The sequence below is a fragment of the Vombatus ursinus genome, unplaced genomic scaffold (assembly GCF_900497805.2).
Source record: "Vombatus ursinus unplaced genomic scaffold, bare-nosed wombat genome assembly UNPS02014785.1, whole genome shotgun sequence".
Taxonomy (NCBI): Eukaryota; Metazoa; Chordata; class Mammalia; order Diprotodontia; family Vombatidae; genus Vombatus; species Vombatus ursinus.
In genome coordinates this window covers 10274019-10299646 of record NW_020954563.1, presented here as the reverse complement: position 1 = coordinate 10299646, position 25628 = coordinate 10274019, and the positions used below count along the sequence as shown (strand labels likewise).

The window sequence follows — 25628 nt, the reverse complement described above, 5'->3', positions numbered from 1 at the left end:
GATAAGTGAAGAAGGGTGATAGAAGGGAAGGCAGATTGGGGAAGCGGGTAATCAGAAGTAAACACTTTTGAGGAGGGACAGGGACAAAGGAGAGAAGAGAATAAATGGGCACTGGGGTAGGATGGAGGGAAATATAGTTAGTCTTTCACAACATGACTATCATAGAAGTGTTTTGCATGACTGCACATGTATAACCTATACTGAACTGGTTGCCTTCTCAATGAGGGTGGGTAAGGAGGGAGGAGGGGAAAGAATTGGGAGCTCAAAGTTTTAGAAATGAATGTTAGAAATTGTTTCTGCACGCAGCTAGGATATAAGATACACAGGCAAAGGGGTACAGAAATCTATCTTACCCTACAGGAAAATAGAAGAGGAAGGGAATAAGAGAAGGGGGGGGTGGAAAATAGAAGGGAGAACAGATTGGGTGAAAGGGGAATCAGAATGCAGGCTGTCATGGAGTAGGGGGAGAGGAGGGATGAGGAGAAAATTTGGAACTCAAAATTTTGTGGAAGTGAATGTTGAAAACTAAAAGTAAATAAATTGGGGGGGAAAAAAAACTGTGCATACCCTTTGATCCAACAATACCACTACTAGGTCTGTATCCCAAAGAAAACATAAAAAAGGAAAAAGGACCCACATGCACAAAAATATTTATAGCAGCTCTTTTTGTAGTGGCAAAGAATAAGAAATTAAGGGGATACCCATCAATTGGGGAATGGCTGAACAAATTGTGGTATATGAATGTAATAGAATATTATTGTTCCATAAGAAATGAGTACGCAGATTTCAGAAAAACCTGGAACGATTTACGTGAACTAAGTGAAGTGAGCAGAACCAGGAGAATATTGTACACAGCAACAGCAACATTGTGTGATGATGAACTCTGATAGACTTCGCTCTTCTCAGTAATGCAATGATCTAAGACAATTCCAAAAGACTAAAGATGGAAATGCTATCCATATCCAGAGAAAGAACTATGGAATCTGAATGCAGATCGAAGCATACTATTTTTCTCTTTTTTGTTGTTTTTTCCTTTCTTGTGGTTTTCCCCTTTTGTTCTGATTCTTTTCTTGCAACATGATTAATGTGGAAATATGTTTAATATGATTGTACATGTGTAGCCTATATCAGATTACATGCTGTCTTGGGGAAGGGGAAAAAATTTAGAACTCAAAATCTTATAAAAGTGAATGCTGAAAACTAAAAAGTAATTAATTTTTAAAATGTATAAAAAAAGAAAATCATCTGTTTAGATCAAAGAAAAAAGAAAATATTTATAGAAGCTCTTTTTGTAGTGGCAAAGAACTAGAAATTAAAGGGACACCCATCAATTGGGGAATGGATGAACAAATTGTGGTATATGATTGTGATGGGATACCACTGTGCTATAAGAAATGGTGAGTAGGATGCTTTCAGAAAAACCTGGGAATACTCATATAAAGTGTTGTAAAATGAAAAACGCAGAATCAGAACACTGAACAAAGTAACAGCAATACTGTATGATGATCAAATGTGAATGACTTAGCTATTGTCGACTTCAATAACTCAAGACAATTCTTAAGGACTTATGGTAAAAAAAAAAAAAAATGCTATACACCTCCAAAGAAAGAACTGATGGGAGTGTGAATACAGATAGAAGCATACTTTCTTACTTTATTATTTTTCACTATTTTCTTTTGCAATATGGCTAATATAGAAATATGTTTTGCATGACTGTACATGTATAATCTGTAGCAAATTGCTAACCATCTTAGGAAGGAGAAGAGAAAATGGTGGGAGAGAAAAAATTTGAAACTCAAAATTTTTTTTAAAATGAGTATTACTGATTAAACATATATAACCTATATCACAAAATGAAGTTTAATAGGAATAAATATAAAGTTCAACACTTGCGCTCAAAAAATAAATTTCATAAGTACAGATTAAGGGAAGTATGGTATGGTAAGGACAATATCTTAATCCCCTCCCCCATGCAAGTTAGGCTAGTTTTTATTCAAAAACTATTGAGACATTCCTCAAGACTGGCTCAGGGGACTAAGAGCTCAAACTGTTGATGTCATTTTCTTATTGCCTGAGAACAAAGCAGTCTAGAAGATCTGGAAAGACCTTGATGCTTGACTAGTGGATTGAAAAGGAGGGTTTCTCTCAGCTGAATTATCTCAATGACTATCCTTACTGATTGAATAGACTTCTCCCGCTATAGTGAATTAAATCTCCTTTTGTTAACTGTTGAATGAGCTACAAGTGCCTCATTTTTCCCAAAATCAAACCAAAACTACCAGGCGACTGGCCTAAGCCAGACCAGCAACCAAAAATAACTACTATCTGAAGATACTTTATGAGCATAAGAATGAGGGACTTACTTGACAATTCCACTCACTGAACTCTATTCAGATCACATATGGAATACTGAATTACTTTTAAGATGGGCATTAAAGGGAGTAAGGGGCACAAAGAGTCAATATGGTGAAGTGAGAGGTAGAAAAGTTTTCTTAGCTTCTTCACGCCTTTTTCCACAATGACCTAGAAAATGTGTCCAACCAAATTCTGGTGGAGAAAGCCAAGAAAAAAATACAGTGAGTCATTTGTCCAGCCCAGGGTAGCTTAGGAAGATAGACGAGAGATCTTTGGACACTGGGGTCAGGACTGTCCAGGAGCACAGCACAGCAGCAGTAGTAGTAGGGCAGCAGGCAGAAGCAACAGCTGGTTGTGGCTGTGATCACAGCAGCAGCAGTAGAAGACAGCCCAGGGAGTAAGGGGACTGAACATCTGGGAAGAAAGATATCCCAGGGGACTCCTGTACTAGCTCTGTGAGCATTGATGGGTTTCGCAGCTCTGGAATGGGTATCATTTAGCAGCTCTATCATCCATTACCCAGTTCAGAGTCAGAGGGGTGCAGAAAAGTGGTCATGGTCATGAGGAAACAGGGGCCCTACATGTGTAAAGAGGAAGGAGTAATTTCCAGAAATATAGCTGTGTGGCTCTGAGACCAAAAGAAGAGTGAGGACTCCCAACCTTTAGCCCTATTACAATGAAATAAAGAGGAAAGGAAACCAAAACCAAGGAAAAGTCAGCAGATCAGTCACTCTGAACCTGCAGAACCTCCCAGAAGGCTGTGACTGAGTCCAGCAGCAGTCTAAGGAAACTCAACCACACACAATCCAACAAATCCAAACCAGATCAGGAATTTGAAGAACACAGACCAGGAGGAAGTGAAGAGATTTTGGTGTGAGCTTCCCAAATCACATCACTTTGGAAGGACTGAAAATTTATAGGCCTTCAAATTAAGCTGTGAAAACAGCAAAAGGACATAAAAGAAGTTCAGGCTAGATAGTCCCTGCCCCCTCCCCCCAGCCCTACCCTCACACACACAAAGGTGAGCAGAACCAACAATAACATAAAGTCCAAAAGTGAGAAGTAGGCTAGAAAAATGAGCAACCAAAAAAAGAACTTGACCATAAAAATCTACTATGATAATGGAGAATCTCAAAACACAAGAACAGGTCAATAACATCTATAAGCAAAATCTCAAAGAAAAATGTAGATTGGACACAAGCCCAACAAGAATTCTGAGGAGTTCGAGAAAGAGATGTTTGGAATACAGTATTCTGGAAAACAAAGGAACTAGGATCACAACCTAGAATAACATACCCAGCAAAACTGTTAACTCTCCAGGGAGAAAATGATCATTTAATAAAAAACGTGACTTTCAAGTATTCCTGATGAAAAGACCAGAGTTAAATAGAAAATCTGACATTCAAACACAAGACTCAAGAGAATCATATAAAAGTAAACATGAGTAAAAAAATCGCAAAGGATTTAACAAGGTTAAACTATTTAGAAGATAATACATGTAACTTCTCAGAACTATATCATCACTAGGGCTATTAAAGGGAGTTTCTCAGACAAAGGGCATAGGTATGAATGATCTTAAAAAGAAGAATGGAAGGGTGAGAAAGAGGGATTCACTGGGAGAAGAAAGAAGGGAGAGGAAGAATGGGGAAAATCATCTCATAAATGGGACACACAAGGAAGAATTTCTACAATGGAGGGAAGAATGGGGCAGGGGACAGGCAACCCTTGAACCTCATGCACATCTGAAATGGTTAAAGGAGAGAAGACTACACACACATACACACACACACACAGAGTTCAGTACAGAAATTCATCTTACTCAATAGGGAAGTAAGAGGGAAAGGAATTAAGAGAAGGAAGGGGTGGGGGAACAACTGGGAACTGAGAGGATAGATTAAAGGAGGTGGGAGTCAGAAGCAAAATATATTCTTGAGAAGGGAAGAGGGTAAAAAGTTTAATCTTTCTTCCAGATAACAATAACTATTATGCCCTCCCTAAGTTTTTTTTAAAGGTTAAAAATATTTTTATCCTTCCAATAATTCAATTCCAAGCATTTTAAAGTATCTACTCTGTGAAAGCCACTGCCTAATATTTATTAAATTGAATTTATTTTAATGCCAAAAACAACTAGCACAAGACTCATTAAATACTCAATATTGTTGAATAAACCAAAGAACCACAGAACATACGCTTTTTATTTTAACTTAGACTATGGCAGTAATATAATGATCCAAATGTGAAGGTTATTCAAATGGAAAAGTAGTAGATCTCCTGAATAGATTGCAGTATATGATGCTATTATTATATTTCTTTATTATAATAATACAAAAAGACCTTCTGGACTTGACATTGAATCTTTTAATCAAAATGCCCACTGCATGTATAGGAACATTAAATTGAAGGAGAATTGCTACGTATACTCCTGTTAACCACAAAAACTGGCATGAGTTATCCAGCCTACATAGGTAGTATAGATAAGCTTCATATGAGCCAAAAGTGTAAGTACCTCAAAAAACTAAAGCAATCTCAGGTTAAATTAACAGGAAGCAGAGTGTCTATAGCCTGAGAGATGATGGTTCCACCTTGCCCTACCTCGTCAGACAAACCTCCAAAGTTTTAAGGTCCAGTTGCAGGCTCAATATTTTAAGAAAGGGCAATGACAAACTAAAGTTTGCATAGAGCTAGGTGACCATGATACTGAAGGGCTTGAAAACATCTCCAACATAATTTAAGCTCCTTGAGGACAAGGACTATTTCATCTTACTTTGTATTCCCAGTACCAAGCACTGGCTTGCAGACAGTAGATACTTTAAAAATGCTTTGATGTGAACTATTGGAAGGATGCAAACATTTTTTGCCTTAAAAAAAAAAACTTAGGGAGGGCATAATAGCTGTTGTCATCTGGAAGAAAAATTAAACTTCTTTAGGCTATATTAATAACAAAAGAATCAAAGAGGAATAGGATCGCTGCTTCGGATGGGTCAATCAATCAGTCAATCAATAATAAGCATTAATTGAGCATCTACTATGCTGGAAACCATACTACATGCTGAAGATACAAAGACAAAATAAAACAGACCCTGCCCTCGAGAAATGCACATTCTATTGGGATAAACAATATATACATGTAACTATGGCTTCAAAATTGGAGCATGTGCATAAGTCATAATTCATTGGTAGAAAAATTATGATTTCTTGCAAGCCCATCCAATGTGTGGAAATGGTATAAAAACTTTGAAAAGGAGATATTTTTCTTCCTTCTTGTTTTGATAGAGGGAACATGCAGTTGCAGATGGGACAGACAAAGCAGGAGGTGGAGAGAGAGACAGAGAGGGAGAAGTAGAGAAGGAGAACAGATTTTAGAAGGCAGACATATAGAGGAAAGCTGGCTCTTCAATATGTCCCTTATGTCCAAGTAGCCTCCCTAGAAACTTCAAGGAATTTTCCCTTAGATGAGATTAAGGGCTCTCTCCCAGCTGACCTGAAACATCTTGCTCCCAGTGAAAGAGCTTATGTGCTCTGTGTATTATCTGATATATTCTAATCTATATAACTTCTCTGATTTCTGTTTGCTATCTGTTTGTATAAATTGATTTACTCATTATCACTATTTCTGACGGTTTTTTATATAATTAGCATTTGGCAGGAAGGGGTCAAGCTTTCAAATATATGCTTCAGGTACCTCTTCCTCTTTAAGGAACAGCAATCAGAAAAGTACCTTGAACCTAAGAAAAAATCATTACTCTAGCCTACAATATTTAAGGGTGCAGACAGATATAACTCTAGTCTAATAACCCTCTCTCTCAGAGGAGAACAAACAAAACGGTGAGCTTCATAATCCCTTCTCCTGTTCCCCTTCAGGCAGGAATCAAACTCTCACCTGGCATGGGGTGGGCAAGATTCTCAAGATATCTACCAATGCTTCCTCAGAAGATGCATATAGACAACCCATGTGGACATATGTATAACCTACATGTGCAGTGTACACATCCTACACACACATGTAAATATATACAAAATAAATATAAGGTCATTTGGTAGGGGAGGTATTAATAGGTAGGATCAGGAAAAGCTTCATGTAGGAGGTAGTACATGAGCTGAGCTTTGAAAGAAGCCAGGGAATTCTAAGATATGGAAGAGAGAAAAAAGTACATTCCAAGCATAAGGGCCAACTTATGGAAAGGCATTGAGACAAGAGATGGAATGTCATGTTCAAGGAACACAAAGAAGGCCAGTTAGGCTGGGATGATTGAAAGGGAGTAATGTATAATAAGTGTAGAAAGTTAGATTGGGCCAAGTTGTAAAAGGTTTTACCAAATAGAAGAGAGTTAATCCCAGAGGCAACAGAGAAAGAGTGAAGTTTACTGAGCAGGTGACAAAAAGAGACCAGTGTATTAATTTAAAATATCACTATGGCAGCTATGTGGAGGATATATTAGAGAAAGGAGAATCTCAAGACCGGAAGACCAATTAGGAGGCTATGCAATAGTTCAGATGAGAGGTGATGAGGCCTTGAACTATGGGGGGTCACAATGCAAGTACAAAGGGGACAGATGCAAATGATGTGAAGGAAGAATTAACAAGACTTGGCAAATGACTGGATATGTGGGGTGAGAGGGAATAAACAGTAGAGGATGATTCAGAAGTCTGCAAACCTGGTTGACTGGAAGGATGGTGGTACCCCTGAAAGAAGGAAATTAGAAAAAATGATGAATTTGGGAGAAAAGATAATGAGCTCTGCTTTAGATATGCCTTGAGAGTAGCAATTTGGTATAGTAGATAGAGTGTTGGATTTGAAGTCAGGAAGTCCTGGGTTCAAATTCCAGCTCAGGCACTTACTAGCTGTGACCCTAGGCAACATGTAACATCATCTCATTTAACATTTAACATCAGTTTCCTCACACATAAAATAAAGAGGTTGGACTCAATAACCTCTAAGGTCTCTTCTAGCACTAAATTTGTGATTTTATGCTGAGTTTGAGATGACTATGGGATATCCAGTTTGAAATGTCCATGGGCATTAGTAACACAGAACTACCATTCAGGAAAGAGACAAGATATATAGAGTCATCTGAATAGAGATGATCACTGAACTCATGAGCTGATAAGGTCACCAAGAAAAAGTGCAAAGAAAGACCAAAAGAAAGTTGAAGACAGAGCACTAGACCACTAGTCCACTAATCCACAGTTAAGGGACTGGACATGGATGATGATCCAGCAACAACAACAAAAATCAGAAGAGTAATCAGGCACATAGGACAAGAACTGAGAGACAGACATGTCATAAAAACCCAGAAAGGAAAGAGTATTTATCCAGGAAGCCAAATGCTGCAGAGAGGCCAAAAAGGATGAGAATTAATAAAAGGTCAATTAAGAAATCTTTGGATTTTAGAAAGAGTTTCAGTTGAGTTATGAGATTGGAAGTCAGACTGAAGGAAGTTAAGAAGCAACCTTTGTTATAAATAATGGCTCACTAGGTGGAGAGACTTGGGAAAGGATGCATTCAGAAAGTAAAATGTTATAAAGACAGAAGGTGTCAACAAAAATAAGACAAAAAAATTTTAATAGGTCAGGCCAAACTAACCTCATTTCCTTTTTCTGATAGTTACTAGATTGATAGATCAAAGCAATCTACAAATTAATACTACAGATTTCAAGCAAAACATTTGATAGTCTTTAGTGCTATACCTATGAACAAAATGGATCAATATAAGCTATGTGATCATAAAGTTAATTCACAATCTGTTGAATCCTCAGGACTTGTTATTAAGGAGTCTAGTTTAGACTAGGAAAGGTTTCTAGTCGAGTGCCCCAAGAATCTAGTACTAGATAAATCTAGTACCTTGTGCTATTTTATATTTTTACCAATGATCTGATGGAATTATAGATGGCAGACCTGTCAAATTTGTGGATGACACAACACTGAGAGGGAGTTAACATCATGGATGGCAGATTCAGGATCCAAAAAGATCTGAAAAGGCTACACTTGTTTATACATACAAACAACATGTAGAGGATAAACTGGAAATAAACATCAGAAAGAAGGCACTAAAATTAAGGAAGACAAAGAAAGGCTGCCCATACAAAGTAGAATTTTAGCTGGAATTTGAAGAAAGCTAAGAGGAAAATATGAGGAAGGAAAGCATTCCAGGCCTCTGGCACAGCCAATAAAAATGTCCAGCGTTAAGAAACAAATTGTCTTGTTTTAGGAATAGCAAGGAGGCCAATGTCATTGGCATGTAGAGCATATAGGTGAGAACAAAGTATAAGGAGACTGTAAAGAAGTAGGAGGTGGGGAGAAGGCTATGAAGAGCCTTGAATGCCAAAGATTTTATATTTGATCTTGAAAATAATAAGGAGTCACTGGATTGATTGAGTTGGGGGGGGAGTGACATGGTCAGGCCTACACTTAGGGAAGATCTCTTTGACAGCTGATGGTCGAATGAACTGAAGAAGAGGGTAACTTGAGGCAGGGAGGCTATTGCAAAAGTCAAAGGCATGAGGTGATGTGAGAAAATTGGAACATTAATGCATTGCTGGTGGAGTTGTGAACTGATCCAACCATTTTGGAAAGCAATTTGGAACTATGCCCAAAGGGCTATACAAATGTGCATACCCTTTGACCCAGCAATAGCACTTCTAGGGCTGTATGCCAAAGAGATAATAAAAATGGGAAAGGGACCCACATGTACAAAAATATTTATAGCAGCTCTTGCTGTGGTGGCAAAGAATTGGAAATTGAAGGGATGCCCATCAATTGGGGAATGGCTGAATAAGCTATGGTATATGAATGTAATGGAATACTATTGTGCTATAAGAAATGATGAGCAAGTGGACTTCAGAAAAATCTGGAAAGACTTGTATGGACTGATACTGAGTGAAGTGAGCAGAACCAGGAGAACGTTGTACACAGTAACAGCCACGCTGTGCGATGACTGACTTTGATAGACTTAGCTCTTCTCAGCAATGCAAGGATCTAAGACATCTCCAAATGTCTCATGATGGAAAATGCTATCCACATCCAGAGAAAGAACTATGGAGTTTGAATGCAGATCAAAGCATACTATTAGAGCTTTTTTTTTCTTCTGTTTTGTTTTGTTTCTTCTTTCTTGTGGTTCTTCCTATTGGTTCTAATTCTTCTTTACAACATAACTAATGTGAAAATATGTTTAATAGGAATGTATATGTAAAGCCTATATCAGATTGTGCAGTCTTGGGGAGGGAGGAGGAGAAAATTTAAAACTCAAAAGCTTATGAAAGTGATTGTTGAAAAGTAAAAATAAATGAATTAATTTTTTTAAAAATAAAAGGCATGACGTGATAAGGTCTGCACCAAGGTGGGGGCAGTGTCAAAGGGGAGAAGGGGGTTACGAGATTTGTTACAAGGTAAAACCAATAGGTCTTGACTACAGATTGAATATAGAGAATGACAGAGAGTGAGAAGTCAAGGATGACACTTAGGTTGGAAGCTTAGATAACTGGGTGGTACCCTCGACAGTAAGAGAAAGGGTTAAGGGGGAAAGATAATTAGTTCAGAGTTCAAATTTGGACGATGGTGAGTTTAAGATGTCTATAGCACATAAAGTGAGATGTCCAATAAGCAACTGGAGATATGAGACTGGACATCAAAAGAGAAATTAGGGCTGGATAAGTAGATTTGAGAATCATCAGCATAGAAATGATAATGGAATCCATGAGAACTGATGATATCAAATGAAATAGTATAGAGAAGAGGGCCAGGACAGAACTATGGGACACCCACAATTAGCAAGGATGACATGGATGAAGACAAAGCAAAGAAAACTGAGAAGGAAAAGTCAGATAAGTTGGAAGAGAATCAAGAAAGAGTAATGTCCTGAAACCTAGAGAAGAGTATAAAAGGGAAGAGGGTAATCAACAGTGTCAAAGGCTGTAGAGAGGTCAAGAAGGATTCAGAGTAAGAGAAAGGCCATTAGATTTGGCAATTAATGGACTGTTGTAACTTTGAAAAGAGTGGTTTTGTTTGAATGATGGATTTCTCAAGTTCAGCTGCAAAAAGAAAGAGAGATAGGGGATGACAGCTAGTGGGAATGGATGAATCAAGTGAGTTTTTTGAGGATGAGACACACATGGATATGTTTGTAGGCAGTAGGGAAGAAGACAATAGACAAGACGACACTGAAGATAAGTTAAAGTGGGGATGACAGAGCAGCCAATCTGCTGGAAAATACAGGATGAAATAGAATCACTTGTGCACATAGAAGGATTTGTCTCAGTAAGAAGACAGGTCACTTCTTCCTGTGAGAGAGAGGTGAAAGAGAATATAGTGGCAATACAACATGAAAATCAAAAAAGCTCATTAAGACAGTCCCATTGTCCTCTACCCTGATCAGACTAAATCAGAAACATGTTTATTTTTATTTACCACAATTTAAGAACACTAAAGACATTAAGCTGGAGCACATCTAGAAAAGGGCTACCAAGTTGGTAGAGGACAGAATGATAGAGTGAGAGGGATAAATAGAGCCTTCTTGAAGTATCTGAAGAGCTATCATGTGGGAGATGGATTAGACCTATTCTGCTTGGCACTAGTCAGCAGAACTAAGAACATGTCTGAAGTTATAGTGAGGCAGTATTGTGCCAGAAATTGTCTAAAAACAGAATGTAATGCCTCAGAAAGTAGTGGTTTACTCCTTATTTGGTCCTTAAAGAAAAATTGGATGGTAACTTTTGAGGGATATTATAGAATCAGGTATGGGGTGATTCTATTATAAGCCTCTAATGTACTTACAGTTCTGTGACTCTACTGAGCCCCAGAGAGAAGAACTACGACCACTGGTGAAAGTTTCAGGGAGTAAGATTTTAGCTTTATATAAGAAAGAACTGCCACTATTGAACAAGTCTAATTGTTGTTACAGCTGCCCAATAACGGAATGGGCTGCCCAATGAAAGAGCAAACTTTCTGTCACTACAGAAGTTTAAGCAGAGATTGGATGTCCATTTGTTGGGGATATTATTGAGGCCATTCATGCTTCAAGTTAGGATTGATCTACATCAGGGGTCCTTAACTCTTTTTTTTTTTAATCATGGCAGGCTAATAAAGCCAATGAGTCCCTTCTCAGAATGTTTTTCTTTTTTAGGCAATTGGGGTTAAGTGACTTGCCCAGGGTCACACAGCTAGTAAGTGTCAAGTGTTGGATCTGAGGCTGGATTTGAACTCAGGTCCTCCTGACTTCAGGGCCGGTGCTCTATCCACTGCACCACCTAGCTACCCCCAGAATGTTTTTCAATGCATAAAATAAAACACATAGGATTACAAAGAAAATTAATTCTACTGACATAAAGTTATAAAAAAAATTTTTTTAAGTTCACTGACTCCAGGTTAAAAACCACTGTTTCTGCCCTGAGACTTTATGATTCTATCATTTTTTTTGAATGCAACTGTATTGGAGCCAAGATATTTTATTACTCCATTCCTTTGCCTCGTTTTTTTTTTCTTACACCTCTCATCCTGCAATACATTTTCCACAATACTGAATAACCATACCATCTAGGTTTTGGATATGTTAAAAATATACATTGCTAAAAGATGCACACAAGTGGAGACTGTCAGATGCTACAAACTATCACCCTAAAATATTAAAATGATTAAGAAAAAAGATTAACTGAAAAATGAGCTACTCATTTAGCCGAAGGAACCTAAGGAAAGCACTAACCACTACTATTTTATACTTCTCTGAAATAAGTTTATTTTTAAAAGCACAAATATTATTAACCAAATCACACACATTTCAATATATTGTATAGAGATCATTAAGGAAATAACTGAACACGATTCCCTAACAGAGAGGTTTCAAAAAATATACTTGGAATGTACCTGTTTTCACAGACCTGTAAAATCTTAACTGACTTTCTCATACTAGCCACACCTACAACTGTTCTTCATGACACCAGATCTAGGATAAGACAACATAAATGTTCCAAAGTCATGTAAAAATTGTATGTGCTGCCTTATGAGATGAGGGGCTTTCTACCATTGGAGGTATTCAAGCAAAGACCAGATAGTCGCTTGTAAAAGATGATGTTAAGGAGGTTCATCCATTGGCCAGGGAGTTAGGTTAGGTGAAATGGAGGTCCCCACCCAGTTCTAGGATCCTGTAATTCTATTTCACTGACTAGTTCTGCGTTAATCTATCACACAGGCCCAAAAGGTTTTCATGTGCACATCAGTGCTATCTCTCTTGAATTATAAATTTAAAAGGCAAGCTTTATATAGCACTGTAGACAGTGTATTAGTGAAATACAAGTGCCCCAAATGAAGGCATCCCTCGAATTTGGGAACAAAACTTTTTTAAAATTGCCCTTTGTAATGATTTAACTCTGTTGCTGATAAGACATAAGAGTGCTTCCCAAATTTTATCAAGGAGATGAGGCTATCTGTTGAATTTCATCAAAGAAACTGAAATGATATGCTGCAAACTAATTTTAAACAGATGACAATGCTGTCACAAGAGGAGTGCCCTACATAGAGTCTTGCTGCTCTCTACATCCCAGTCAAACTGGACTTCCAAGCTGCTCCCCATCAGCTTGCTTGGCTTTGCACACTCCAAACACAGAATGCTTGCTCACCCTCCTTCCCTCCATTTCATGGAATCTTTATCTTCCTTCAAAGCATTGGCACTGTTTCGATGCCAGCTCCTACTGGGAAGGACCTCTCCTGATCCTCCCAGTTAATAGCCCTTTCTGGCTCTTGAAATTACTTTTTATTATCTTTTGTGTATTTTGTACATAGTTAATTGTGTACCTTTTACCATGCAACCAAAAAGTTCCCTGAAGAAAAAGACTTTCATTCTTGTCATTGTATTGCCAGTACCTAACACAGTACCTTGCATGTGGTGGCACCTAATATTTGTTGAACTGAAATGAGAGTCAACGTGTTATATAGAATAAATCACAGCGTTACTGTGGATTGATTCAAGTATTCTGGTCTGCTTAGCAGATCTATACATCCCAAAAGTAACACTATCCACTAAAACCCCCACAACTCCTTTTTCTCTGAGTCTATTCCCTATGAAGCTTTCCAATTTTAATTCCATTTCTTCTTAGTAAGAAGAGAAGACAATGACCAACTGACATAACAACAACATCCTTCTCTTGCCACCGCCAAATATCTATCCCTGACCCTCTCCTCTTGTGTATTCAAACTCCCCTTGGCAATTATATTTCTTCATGTAAATTTCAAAACTGGCATTTTAGCTTGTCTAATGAACATGAATCATTCAGTCCCCCTAAAACCTGATAATTATCAACTGAATAAAAAAATCAATTTTCTGAACCCACCAGGGTGGTGACCCTACCAGGATACAGATAACCTAGGAAACTCTGCCTGTTATTCTATCTTAATAGTAACAAGCAGCATGTACAAATAAATAGGCACTTTAATAATATGTTCTGGCAATTAACATAAGTACCTAACTTTAGCCTCATCATTCATCTAAAAATATAAATAAATCACTAAGAAAATACAATAAAAACGTAGGTCAGATAGAAAGGAAGTCCATATCTGATAAAAACTGCTAGGAAAACTGGAAAGCAGTCTGGAAAAAATTGGGCTTAACCCAATATACCTTATGCCATATTCTATTTACCCTCAGAATAAATTCTATGTGGTATGTGACCTTAATATTTAAGATCACAAAATAAAGCAGCTTGTATTCTTTTCACGGCTATGGTAAGAGATGTATTCTTAAATAAAGAGAGATAATTACAAAAGATAAAATTAATAATTTTGATTATATGAAACTGAAAAGCTACTAAACAAAAAAATTAATGAACATTGGATAAGAAGAGAAGTGGATAAATAGAGGGGGAAATCTTCATATAAAATTTCTCAGATAAGGTTTTCTATCCAAGATATATAAAATATCTAAACAACTAACAAATCAAAAGCCATGCCCCATGAGATAACTGGTCAAAGGATATGAACAGTTCTCAAAAGAAGAACTGCAAACTATTAACAACCATAAGAAAGAATGCTCCAAATCACAATAAGAAAAATGCAAATCAAAACAAACCTTAGGTTTCACCTCACACTCAGCAAATCGGCAAAGATGACAGATGAGAATAGTCAATGCTGGAGGGGTTGTGGAAAGATAGGCACACCACTGCATTGTTGGTGGAGCTGTCAAGCAGTATAACCATTTTGGAAAGCAATTGAGAATTATGCAAATAAAGTAATTAAAATGTCCATACCCTTAACCCTGAGATTCTATTACTGGACTTACCAAGGAAATCACTGATATGAAAAAAGTCACTATACATACAAAATTATTTATAGCAGCATTTTTTGTAATAGCAAAGAACTGGAAATAAAATCAATACCTATCACTTTGGGAATGGCTAAATAAATTGTGGCAAATTAATGTAATGGAATATCTCTGTGCTAAAAGAAACAATAAATATGATAAATGTGGAGAAGCATGTCTTATATGACCTAATGCAAAGTGTAGTAAGCAGAGCCAAGAAAACAATATACACAATGATGGCAACAATATAACCGAAAAGAACATCATCATAAGAATCAAAAGCAAATGTTGCAAAATTACAAAGAAAAAGAGATAAATGAAAAGACGTCCCCCTCTGCACACCTTCGCAGAGGTGGAAGGTCCGTGGGTATGGAACATTACATATATTTTCAGACTCCTTCAGTGTATTCAATGGTTTTACTGATTTTTTTTTCCTCTGCCTTTTTTTTTCCTTTAAAAACAGTATGTTATATGGGATGACTCTCCAGAAGGAAGGGATACTGGGGAAAATTCTGGTGACATAAAAAATATATCAACAAAATATATCAATAAAAATGTGTATTATAACTACATACAAAAAATAAACTTTTTATTACCTTTAGCATATTTGGTAAATCTCAACATATACAGGACCCCATCTTTTCTGATAGTTTTTAAGAAGAAATTAAAACTATCAACAGTCATATGAAAGAATGCTCCAAAATACTAATAAGAGAAATACAAATTAAAGTCACTAAGTTTTCATCTCACACTCATCAAATTGGCAAAGATAACAAAAGACAAAAATGGTAAATGTTGGAAGGATGAGTTGATAGAGTTAAGGACTAGCCAAACTATTCTGGAAAAAAATTTGGAACTATCCAAGAAAAGTTATTAAAATGAATATACTTTTTGACCTCAGGAAACCAGTAACAGGCAGAAATTCCCAAGGAAGTCAAAACACTGGAAAACAGGAAGCATGCTCCCCAACTCCTAACAAAGAAGTGATGCACTCAGGTGTAGAATGAGACTTAAACTTTGGCCATGACTGATTCAGTCATGATTGATTCATGACAATTTGACTTGACTATGTATATTTGTTATAAGGATTTTGTTTTTCTTTTCTTTTCCTCAGTGGGGAAAAGGAGATGGGAGAGGCTTAAAAAAAAAAAAAGAGAGAGTAGGAAAGTTCCCATATACAAAAACATTTATAACAGCCATTTTAGTTATTTAAAAAAACTGGAAACAAAGAATATCTCAATTAATTCAAGAAGAGTTGAACAAATTGTGGTATATTAATGTAATAGAATATTATTGCATCAAAAAATAAAGGAAACACATGAAGAGTTCAGAGAAATTTGGTCAGACATACATGAATAGAGTGAAGTAAGTGGAGCCAAGATAACAATTTATTCAATGACCATAATAATGTAAAAAGAAAACATTGATCCCAGAACTCTCATCAGCACAGTGACCAATCTTGAATTCAGAGTACTGATGGTGAAACATATCTTCCTCCCTTCTGCAGAGAGGTGGTAGATTATGGCTGCAGAATAAGGCATAATTTGTCAGACACGATCAATAAGTTGTTTTGTTTTAATTATACCTCTTTGCTAAAGGTGTAACTTCTACATGGGTAGGAGTTACTAGAAAGTAACATCAATGGTTTTTTTTTAAGTCATCAATAAACATAAAACCAAATTATTCTTACAAACTCATGTCCCAATTTTTTATTTGCCCTTGGTTACATGCTTCTGCTTCCATCATTTGTATATTGTCTTCTTAAATCTAAACCCATCTGATAATTCTCCTAAAACTACATTAGAACCCTCTTTAGATGCCTCTTCTCCCTTCTTCATAATCTGTATTATTCTCAACTGTGTTGTTGGCCTCTTATCTATTCCTCTTCAGTCAATTTCCTTTTCAGGCCATATTGTCCAATTTACTTTGTACCTTTACTTTTAAAAAATCTGCTTTACTATAAACTAGTGAATTCATTACCTATACCCAGGCTTTTCCACTCTAAAATTACACTTTATGCCAATATTCATGTACCCACTTTACCAACCAGTTTCTCCTTATCAATCAAAATTAACTATACTCTTTAACCCAGAGAATCCACTGCCAGGCATACGCTCCCAAGGCACATAGATATTGACAAAATATTTACAGCAGCACTTTTTGTAATTAACAAAGAAAAGGAAACAAAGTAGATGATCAACTGGGAAATGATTAAACAAATAATGGTACAGGAATGTAATAGAACATTGCTGTGCAGTAAGAAAAAACAAACATGATGAATACAAAGAAGTATGGAAGAATTTACATGAACAGATGCAAAGTAAGCAGAGCCAGGAAAACAATATTCAGGATAACATCAATATAAATGGAAAGAAAAATTACTACAAAATAAGTGAAGCTGAAATTGGGAAATTATAAAAAACTAAGCTTGGCCCAAAAGAAGAGACATGAGAAGACACCTCTCTCAACTCTTCTACAGTTACAGAATATTGCATGTAACAGATATTTTTCAATGTATTGATCAGTTCTGTTGATTTTTTAATCTTTTTCTTTTTTTAATTCTTTGTTCTAAGGAACAGATATAGAAGGGGCAAGGAGAAAGATATGAGAGAAATCTAGGCATTGTAAAAATAAAAAACCAAGATGTCAAAATTTATTTTTAAAAATTAATTCTTAGCACTCTAGTGTCTCTCATCACTTATTCTACCTTTTGAGGAATAAAACTATTAATCAAGCAAGTCAAAAATTAATTAGATAGAAAGCAGAGTCAAGATGGTTGAGTAGCAGGAAGTACAGCGAGCTCTCCTCTCAAAACTCCAAACAGATCTAGAAAATGCATTGGATCTAATCCTAATCGGAAATTTTAAGGGGGAAAAAATCATGGTAAGTCATTTGTCCAGCCCAGTTAAGCATAAGGATACAGAGAGGCCTGTAGACACAGGATGGAGTATGGCTAAGAGATGCTGAAAGGAAAGACGAGGTCTCAGATCCAGACCTCCTGCAGGGTATGGGAAAAGGTACCAAACAGTAATACTGTCACTTTTTTTTTTTTTTTTTTGGTGAAGCAATTGGGGTTAAGTGACTTGCCCAGGGTCACAGCTAGTAAGTGTCAAGTGTTTGGTCTGAGGCCGAATTTGAACTCAGGTCCTCCTGACTTCAGGGCTGGTGCTCTATCCACTCTGCCACCTAGCTGCCCCCAATACTGTCACTTTTTACGCAGTTCTGGGTCACAAGTTCAGATCAGATTGAGAAAGTAACCTGAGTCCAAAAGTGAGGAGAGGCTACATACCCTACAGGCCATATGTGGCCCTCTGGGTCCTCAAGTGAGGCCCTTTTACTGAATCCAAACTTCACAGAACAAACCACCCTTAAAAAAGGACTTGTTTAATAGGAAAAGGACCCACATGTACAAAAATATTCATAGCAGCTCTTTTTGTAGTGGGAAAGAATTGGAAATTGAGAAGATGCCCATCAATTGGGGAATGGCTGAGCAGGTTGTGGTATATGAATGTGATGGAATACTATTGTGCTGTAAGAAATGATGAACAGGCTGACCACAAAAACCTGGAAAAACTTGTAATGGTCTGATGCTGAGTGAAGTGAGCAGAACCAAGAGAATGTTGAATACAATAATAGCCACGTTGTGTGATGACTAATATTGATAAACAACCCTTCCTGGCAATACAAGGATCTAAGACATCTCCAGAGGCCTCATGATGGAAAATGCTATCCACATCCAAAGAAAGAACTATGGAAGTTGAATTGCTATTTTTTTTCTCTTCTGTTTAGTTTTGTTTCCTCTTTCTGATGGCTCCTCCTATTGGTTTTAATTTTTACTTACAACATCACTAACATGTTTAATATGAATGTAATGTATAATATGAATGTAAATGTATAGCCTATATCAGATTGTGTGCTGTCTTGGGGAGGGTGGTGGGGAGGAAGGGGAAGAAAAATTTTAAACTCAAAAGAATATGGAAGTGATTACTGATAAATCAAAATAAATTAATTTTAAAAAGTAATAAACAAATAAATAAATAAGGATTTGTTCTCTAAAACTTAGACTCAGGCAAAGGCCACACCCAAAGACCTAGAAGGCCACTTGTGGACTTTAGGCTGTAGGTTCCCCACCCTGCCCTAGTCTGCGTACCTATACCAAGTAAAGAGGAAGTACAGAAGCAAGCAGCAATTTTGTGGCTCAGACCTCCGGAGCAGAGTGGGGTCTCAGCTCCAGTTTCTAGCCTAATCAGAAATCTGTGAAAGGATAATTAGGACAGGAATTCCAAACCAAAGGGGATCTGGAATCTTTATCCCAGCCTACAGTTCTGTCACTCTGAACTAGTAGAGCTTTCCAGCTGCTGACAGTGGCTTAGTCTAGCAACACTCCACTGTTACCCAAACCCAGGTCAGGAAATTGCAAAGCTCAGACCAGGAGATCAATGATCAGATTTTGCTCTGGATATGACACTTTGGAAGTACACAAAGCTGGCAGGTCCCTAACGTGCATTACATTATCCCTGAGAACCTGGAATAACACAACACTCACCACCCCCAAGAAAGCAACAACAAGGCTGACCCAGCCCTTTCCTCTAAATGTGTACATGGCCTGGCCCTAATATCAATTCTAAAGTCAGAAAGAAGGCTGGAAGAATGAGCAAACAAAAAAAGAATATCACCATAAAAAACCATCATGGGTACAGGGAAGCTCTAGACACAAAGCAGGGAGAGATGTCCAAAAGGGGGAAAAGAGAAAGGGAATTAGCATTTAAACTATACCTACTGGCAAAGAATTGGAAATTGAGGGGATGCCCATCAAATGGGGAATGGCTGAACAAGATGTGGCATATGAATGTAATGGAATACTATTGTGCTATAAGAAATGACGAACAAGTGGACTTCAGAAAAACCTGGAAAGACTTGTATGGACTGATGCTGATTGAAGTGAGCAGAACCAGGAGAACACTGGACACAGTAACAGCAATACTGCAATGATTAACTTTGAAAGATTTAGCTCTTCTCAGGAATACAATGATCTTAGACAATTCCAAAAGAATTATGATGGAAAATGCTATCCACATCCAGAGAAAGAACTAAGGAGCCTGAATGCAGATCAAAGCATACTACTTTCACTTTTTTTGTTTTTTCTTTCTCTTGATTTTTACCTTTGGTTCTTTTTCTTCTTTCACAATACGACTCCTGTGGAAATATGTTTAATATGATTATACATGTATAGTCTATATCAGATTGCTCACTGTCTTGGGGAGAGGGGAAGAAAGGGAGAGAGGAAGAAAAAAAATTTGGAACTCAAAATCTTACAAAAGTGAATATTCAAAACTATCTTTACATGTAATTGGAAAAAATAAAATACTATTAAGTGGGAAAAAATTAAAAAAAAAATAAACTGTACCTACTAGATGCCAGACAAACAGAGGTCAAGTGACTTGCCCAGGATCACATGAACTAGTAAGTGTCTGAGGTCACATTTGAACTCAGATCTTCCTGACTCCAGGCCCAGCACTGTATCCACTACCAGCTGCAATCCAAAACATCTACAAGCAAAGCCTCAAACACAAACCCAGCTTAGGCATAAATTCAACAAGTTTTTGGAAGAAATGAAGCAACAATTTTAAAAAAAAAAGTTAAAAAGCATTTTTATAAACAAAATAAGTGCTAGAGGGAAAAAAATGGAAAAGAAATGAGAGTAAGTACCAAGCAGGTAAAGACACAGTGGATAAAGTGCTGGGTCTGGAGTTAAGAAGACCTGGGTTCAAATACAGCCTCTGACAAGTACTAGATGTTTGACCCTGGGAAAGTCACTTAAACCTAAGTTTAATTCAGTTTCCTCAACTGTAAAAAATGGGAATAAATGAAAAGAAGCGAGACCTATGGAAGAAAGAAATGGAAAGGGAATTAATAGCTTAGCACAAGAGGCACAAAACCTTGCCAAACCAACAACTCTGAAAATCAGACTGTACTAAATGGAAGCCAATGACTCCATGAGACAATATTAAACAGTAAAGAAATAATAAGACAATAAGAAATATTAAAAATCACAAGGCTTAAAAATAGAAGACATTGTATGACATCTCATAGTAAAATCAACTGACAAGGAAAACAGACCAAGGAGAAAAAAGTTTAAAGAATTACTGATTGTCGAAAAGCCATGACCAAAATAAAAAGAGCCTAGTTAGGGCAGTTAGGTGGTGCAGTGGATAGAGTGGATAGAGTGTTAGGCTTGGAGTAAGACCTGAGTTCAAATCCAACTTCAAATGCTTACTAGCTGTGTGCCTCTGGGCAAGTCACTTAACCCTGTTTACCTCAGTTTCCTCATCTGTAAAATAAACTGGAGAAGGAAATGGCAAACCACTCCAGTACCTTTGCCAAGAAAACTCTAAATGGGGTTACAAAGAGTGAGACACAACTTAAACAACTGAACAACAAGAAGACATGTTTCAACTTAAAAAAAAAAAAAATTGCCCAGACCTCTTAGAACCAGAGGGTAAAGAGAAATAGAATTTACCAGTCACCTCCTGAAAGAAATTCCAAAATCGAAACTCCCAGGAACAGGATAGCCAAAACCTAGAGCTTTTAGGTCCCACAACAAGAATCACACCAAATACAGGAGCCACTGCTATAACGGGGTGCACAAAAAGACATCTATACAAACAAGGAAGGGATAAAGGAAGCAGCTGAAATTTCAACCTCTCATATGAACTGATTAAAGGAGGACTACACACACAGAGTGGGGTACAGAAATATATTTCATTCAAACAGGGAAATAGGACCAAAAGTGGGAAAGGGAGAAGGTGAATTAGAGGGACAGTATATTAAAGGAGGGAGCAGTCCTAAGCAAAACAAAATCTAAGGATATACAAAAATATTTATAGATTTTTTTTTGAGGTGGCAAAGAACTTGAATCTGAAGGGGTGCCAATCAAACGGGAAATGGCTAAACAACTTATGGTATACAAATGTGACAGAAACCTAGGGAGACTTAGATGAATTAATGCAGAGTGAAATAACAGAACAATGAGAATAATTTATATAGTGACTACAATATTATGACACACTTTGAAAGACTTAGAAATTCTGAAAAACATAATGACTAGCCAAGATTTCAGATGACTACTGATGAAATGTGTTACCCATCTCCTGATAAGAGATGAATGACTCAAGAGTACAGAATGAGATATGTATGTGCATATATATTACATATATTCATACTTTTTTATTTAAATGTGGCCAATGAGGAAATTTATTTTGCTTGATTATATCCGTTTGTAACAACGGTTTTGTTTGGCTTTCATTCTCAATTGGGAGGAGGGGTAAGAGTTTTCTGATTGAAAAAATAAAATTTAATTAAAAAAATGAGTTATTTTGCATTTAGTGGAAAGTTAAGAATGGCAGATTTCCTGATAGTTGATTTATCAAGTCTCACTGTTATTTTCCCTCTAGGAAAATGAAAACTCTGAGAGCAAGGGCTGTCTTCTTAAAATTTGTAGTCTTAGTACTTAACATAGCGTCTGGCACATAATAAAACACTTAAGTTTTCATTCATTCATACATTCGTTCATAAGCACATATGCCATAAGGATATGCCTGAGATATGGAAGTTAAATGACATAGCAAGGGTCAGAGGTTGAATATGAACCCATGCTTTCCTGATTCCAAGCCTAACATCTTATCAGTCAATACATATTTATTGGTGCATAATAAATATTTTTAATTGAATTGAATTTTGAGATATGTATCAGAAACTCCAGGCCAGTTGGTCTGTAGTATATTCCCATAACAACACTTCTATTTCTCTTCTTTTATCCTTAAAAATGTTGTTTATCTTTCTTCATGGATTTCCACACAGGTGCCTGTTCCATTCTCGACACATACAACTCCACTGGCTCCCTCCCAATTTTAGAATCAAAGGATTCAGAGTTAAATGAAATCCTAGAGATCATCTACAGATAAAGAAACTGAAGCTCTAATAAATGCCTTGCGTATAGCCACACCCAGAATCTCCTCAAGAGTCCACTGCACAGTGATTCTTTGCAGTACAGCTTAATTGAATGAATGGAAGAAAGAGCGGAAGTAACTACCCCCTAAGGAGGGTGGTACTGGGGTATTATTTCAAATCAGTCCACTCTTCCAGAGCCCCGGTACTCAATAACCTCATCCACGAACCTGCCCAGAAAGCAGAGGACTACGCATCATCCTCCGCTCCTGCCCAGGGGTCCCAGGCTGGGGGAGGTGACTCACCAAGACCCAAGCACTGGAGGTGGGGCACTTCCACAAGACACGCCCCCTCCCCGATGGCCACGCCCTCTTCTTTGACTGGGAAGGTAGGGGACAGGAATAGGTGGAATACACCACCCCCCCCGGGGCTCACAGCCACAGTCACCACGGGTAGGCTTTCCAGGCTAGACTCCTACGGGGATGGGAGGAGGATCTGGCCTAAAAACAAGCCCCAGGTTTTAGGGGCCACACCCTCTACATTCAATGGCCCTGCGGCCCCTTCCCCAACCCCCATCCTGGAGGTAGAGGCGTAGGTTCCCCACTCCCCCCACCCCGCCCGCCTTCGATGGGCCCGCCCAAGCTCGGATCACCACTACACCCCCGCCCCGTAGGGGAGGGGGCAGCAGAGCCCCTGGGAACGAACGCGCCTCTCTTCTCTCCCTTCCCCAGCCCCCGCCTCACGGCGCCTGCTGAGGAGGGGCCAGAGCGGGGGCGGGGCCGGGTCCCGGGCGTCCGGAGGCGGAGCTGTCCTGCACAGACTCACCTCGTTTCCAGGCGCTGAGTGGGGACACCACCTCCACCCTCTCGGAGATGAAGTCGGCTAGGCTGGAGCGAAAAAGCAGAGCCCGTACAGTGACGGCAGCCACGAGCACCAGGGCGAGAGGAGCCGCCATGTTAGCGGGGGCGGGAGAGCAGGCGGGCACGCGGAGCAGGGCGGGGTCGACGCTAGGTGGTGCGGTACTCCGCATGGAGCATGCGCCCTACGCTGTAGTTCTTCCCGCCAAGGTGGGCACCACGACAGATAAGGGGGTACCTTAGAGAAAAAACTACGACTCCCAGAATTCCTCGGCCGTGGTGAGGGCCTGAACGACGGAAAGCGAGGAGGGATTATTCATTCTAGTGACGCAACTTTTTCGTTCCAGCTCGTAAGCCCTATGGGTGAGATGGAGATTTCTGTGCTCCACTGATTGTTAGAGACCTGGAGAGGGCGCTTGTTGCGCGTCTCTCCCAAACCCTTTGTACTTGTATCTGCAACCACGTGGTGCTTTCGAAGGGCGCTTTTCCAGGGTATAAGGCAAGGGGACAGGGCTGGGGAACGTGGAGCATGAAAGCTCGGCAAAGATTTAGGAATCATCTCTTTGAAGCTGTAGATTGAGGCCTTTGAAGAGCGTAGACTTCAGGGTTACCCAGTTAAATCATGAACAGAGCCGGGATTCAGGTCTCCTGATCCCAGGCCCAGGGACATTTCTGTTCCAGCCCGGATTCCGAGGGTCATCTCCCCATGAAAGCCTCCCAGATAGCCTCTGCACCCTAATGAGCCTGAGCTATGTATTCTACATGTATACATACTTTAACCAATTAATCAATCCACAAGCATCTATTAAAGCCTCACTATGTACATGTTGCCTCCCCATTAAAATGTAAGCTCATTACCAGAAGAGACTCTTTGTTTCTTTGTACTTGGACCTGTAACACTGCGTGGTGCAAAGCACTGACATGTTGATTGATTGTGTAAAGTCATCGTAGTATAGTGGATAGAGAGCTGGCCCTGGAGCCAGTAAGACCTGAACTTGTGTCCCAGCTCTGATGAATACTGGCTGTGATCCTGGACAAGTCATCTAATGTCTGGATGCTCTAGTCTAGGCAACTATCTAATAAGATATATTCCAGAGAAGGTGTTGATATAATGACCTAGCATTGGTAGAAGGCCTTTAGAAATAGTGACAGGTTCAGTCACCATCTCTATCCCTACTCTGTGCCAGGGCTGTGCTAAACACTGGAAATACAAAGAAAAAGCAGTCTATACTCCCAAGTTAACAAGCATTTATTAAACACTAGGTTACAGACAGTGTACCAAGCCTTGGGGATACAAAGCAAAAAGAGTCCCTACCCTCTAGAAGCTCACAATCTAATGGTGAGACAATATGCAAACAATTATGCACAAACAAGATATATACAGGATAAAGTGGAGGTGATTTCAGAGAAAAGGCACTAGCATTAAGGGATACTCGAACTATTCTTGCAGAAAGTTGGATTTTAGCTGAGACTTGAAGAAAACCAGAGAATTTAAGAGGCAAAAGAGGAGGGAGAGCATTCCAAATATGAGAGACTTAACAATGAAAATGCACAGATCAGGAGACAGAATGTCTTCTGGGAGGAATATCTAGGAAGCTAGTGTCACTGGCTTATAAAGTAAGTGAAAAGGAATAAAGTATAAGAAGATTAGAAAAGTTGAAAGGGGTCAAATTATGAAGGGCTTTAAAAACCAAACAGAGGATTTTATATTTCTTCCTGGAAGAAATATGGAGCCAGTGGAATTCACTGAAAAAGAGAATGACATGGTCAAACCTAAACCTTAGGAAGATCACTTTGACATGTGATAGCAGATGGACTGGAGTAAAGAGAGACTTAAAGCAGGGAGACCTACCAAAAGACTATTGCAAAAATCCAAGCATGAGGTAATAAGGGCCTGCACCAGAGTGGTGGTGGTGTCAGAGGAAAGAATGAGGCATATACCAGAGATATTTCAAAGGTGAATTGATAGGACTTGACAACAGATTGGCTAGGGAGTGTGAGAGACAGTGAGGAGTTGAATTGGTGTTGTCCTCCACCATCCTGAGAAAAAGGAACATAGGAGGAAGGAAAGATTTTGGGGTAAGGATAAAGAGTTCAGGTTCAGATATATGAAGTTTAGGTGTAGCTAGGTGGTGCAGTGCATAGAGCTCTGGCCTTGGAGTCAGGAGGACCTGAGTTCAAATCT

General features: G+C 38.5%; 1 protein-coding gene across 1 annotated transcript in view; it reads right to left on the bottom strand.

The window, feature by feature from the left end:
- Positions 1-23552, bottom strand: part of PIGU (phosphatidylinositol glycan anchor biosynthesis class U) — a 111143-nt gene extending 87591 nt beyond the window's left edge. The window contains exon 1 of the mRNA XM_027867090.1: positions 23412-23552. Coding sequence (XP_027722891.1) covers positions 23412-23541 — 130 coding nt within the window. The 5' untranslated portion in view covers positions 23542-23552. The remainder of the gene's footprint in view (positions 1-23411) is intronic.
- Between the last annotated feature and the right edge of the window lie 2076 nt (positions 23553-25628).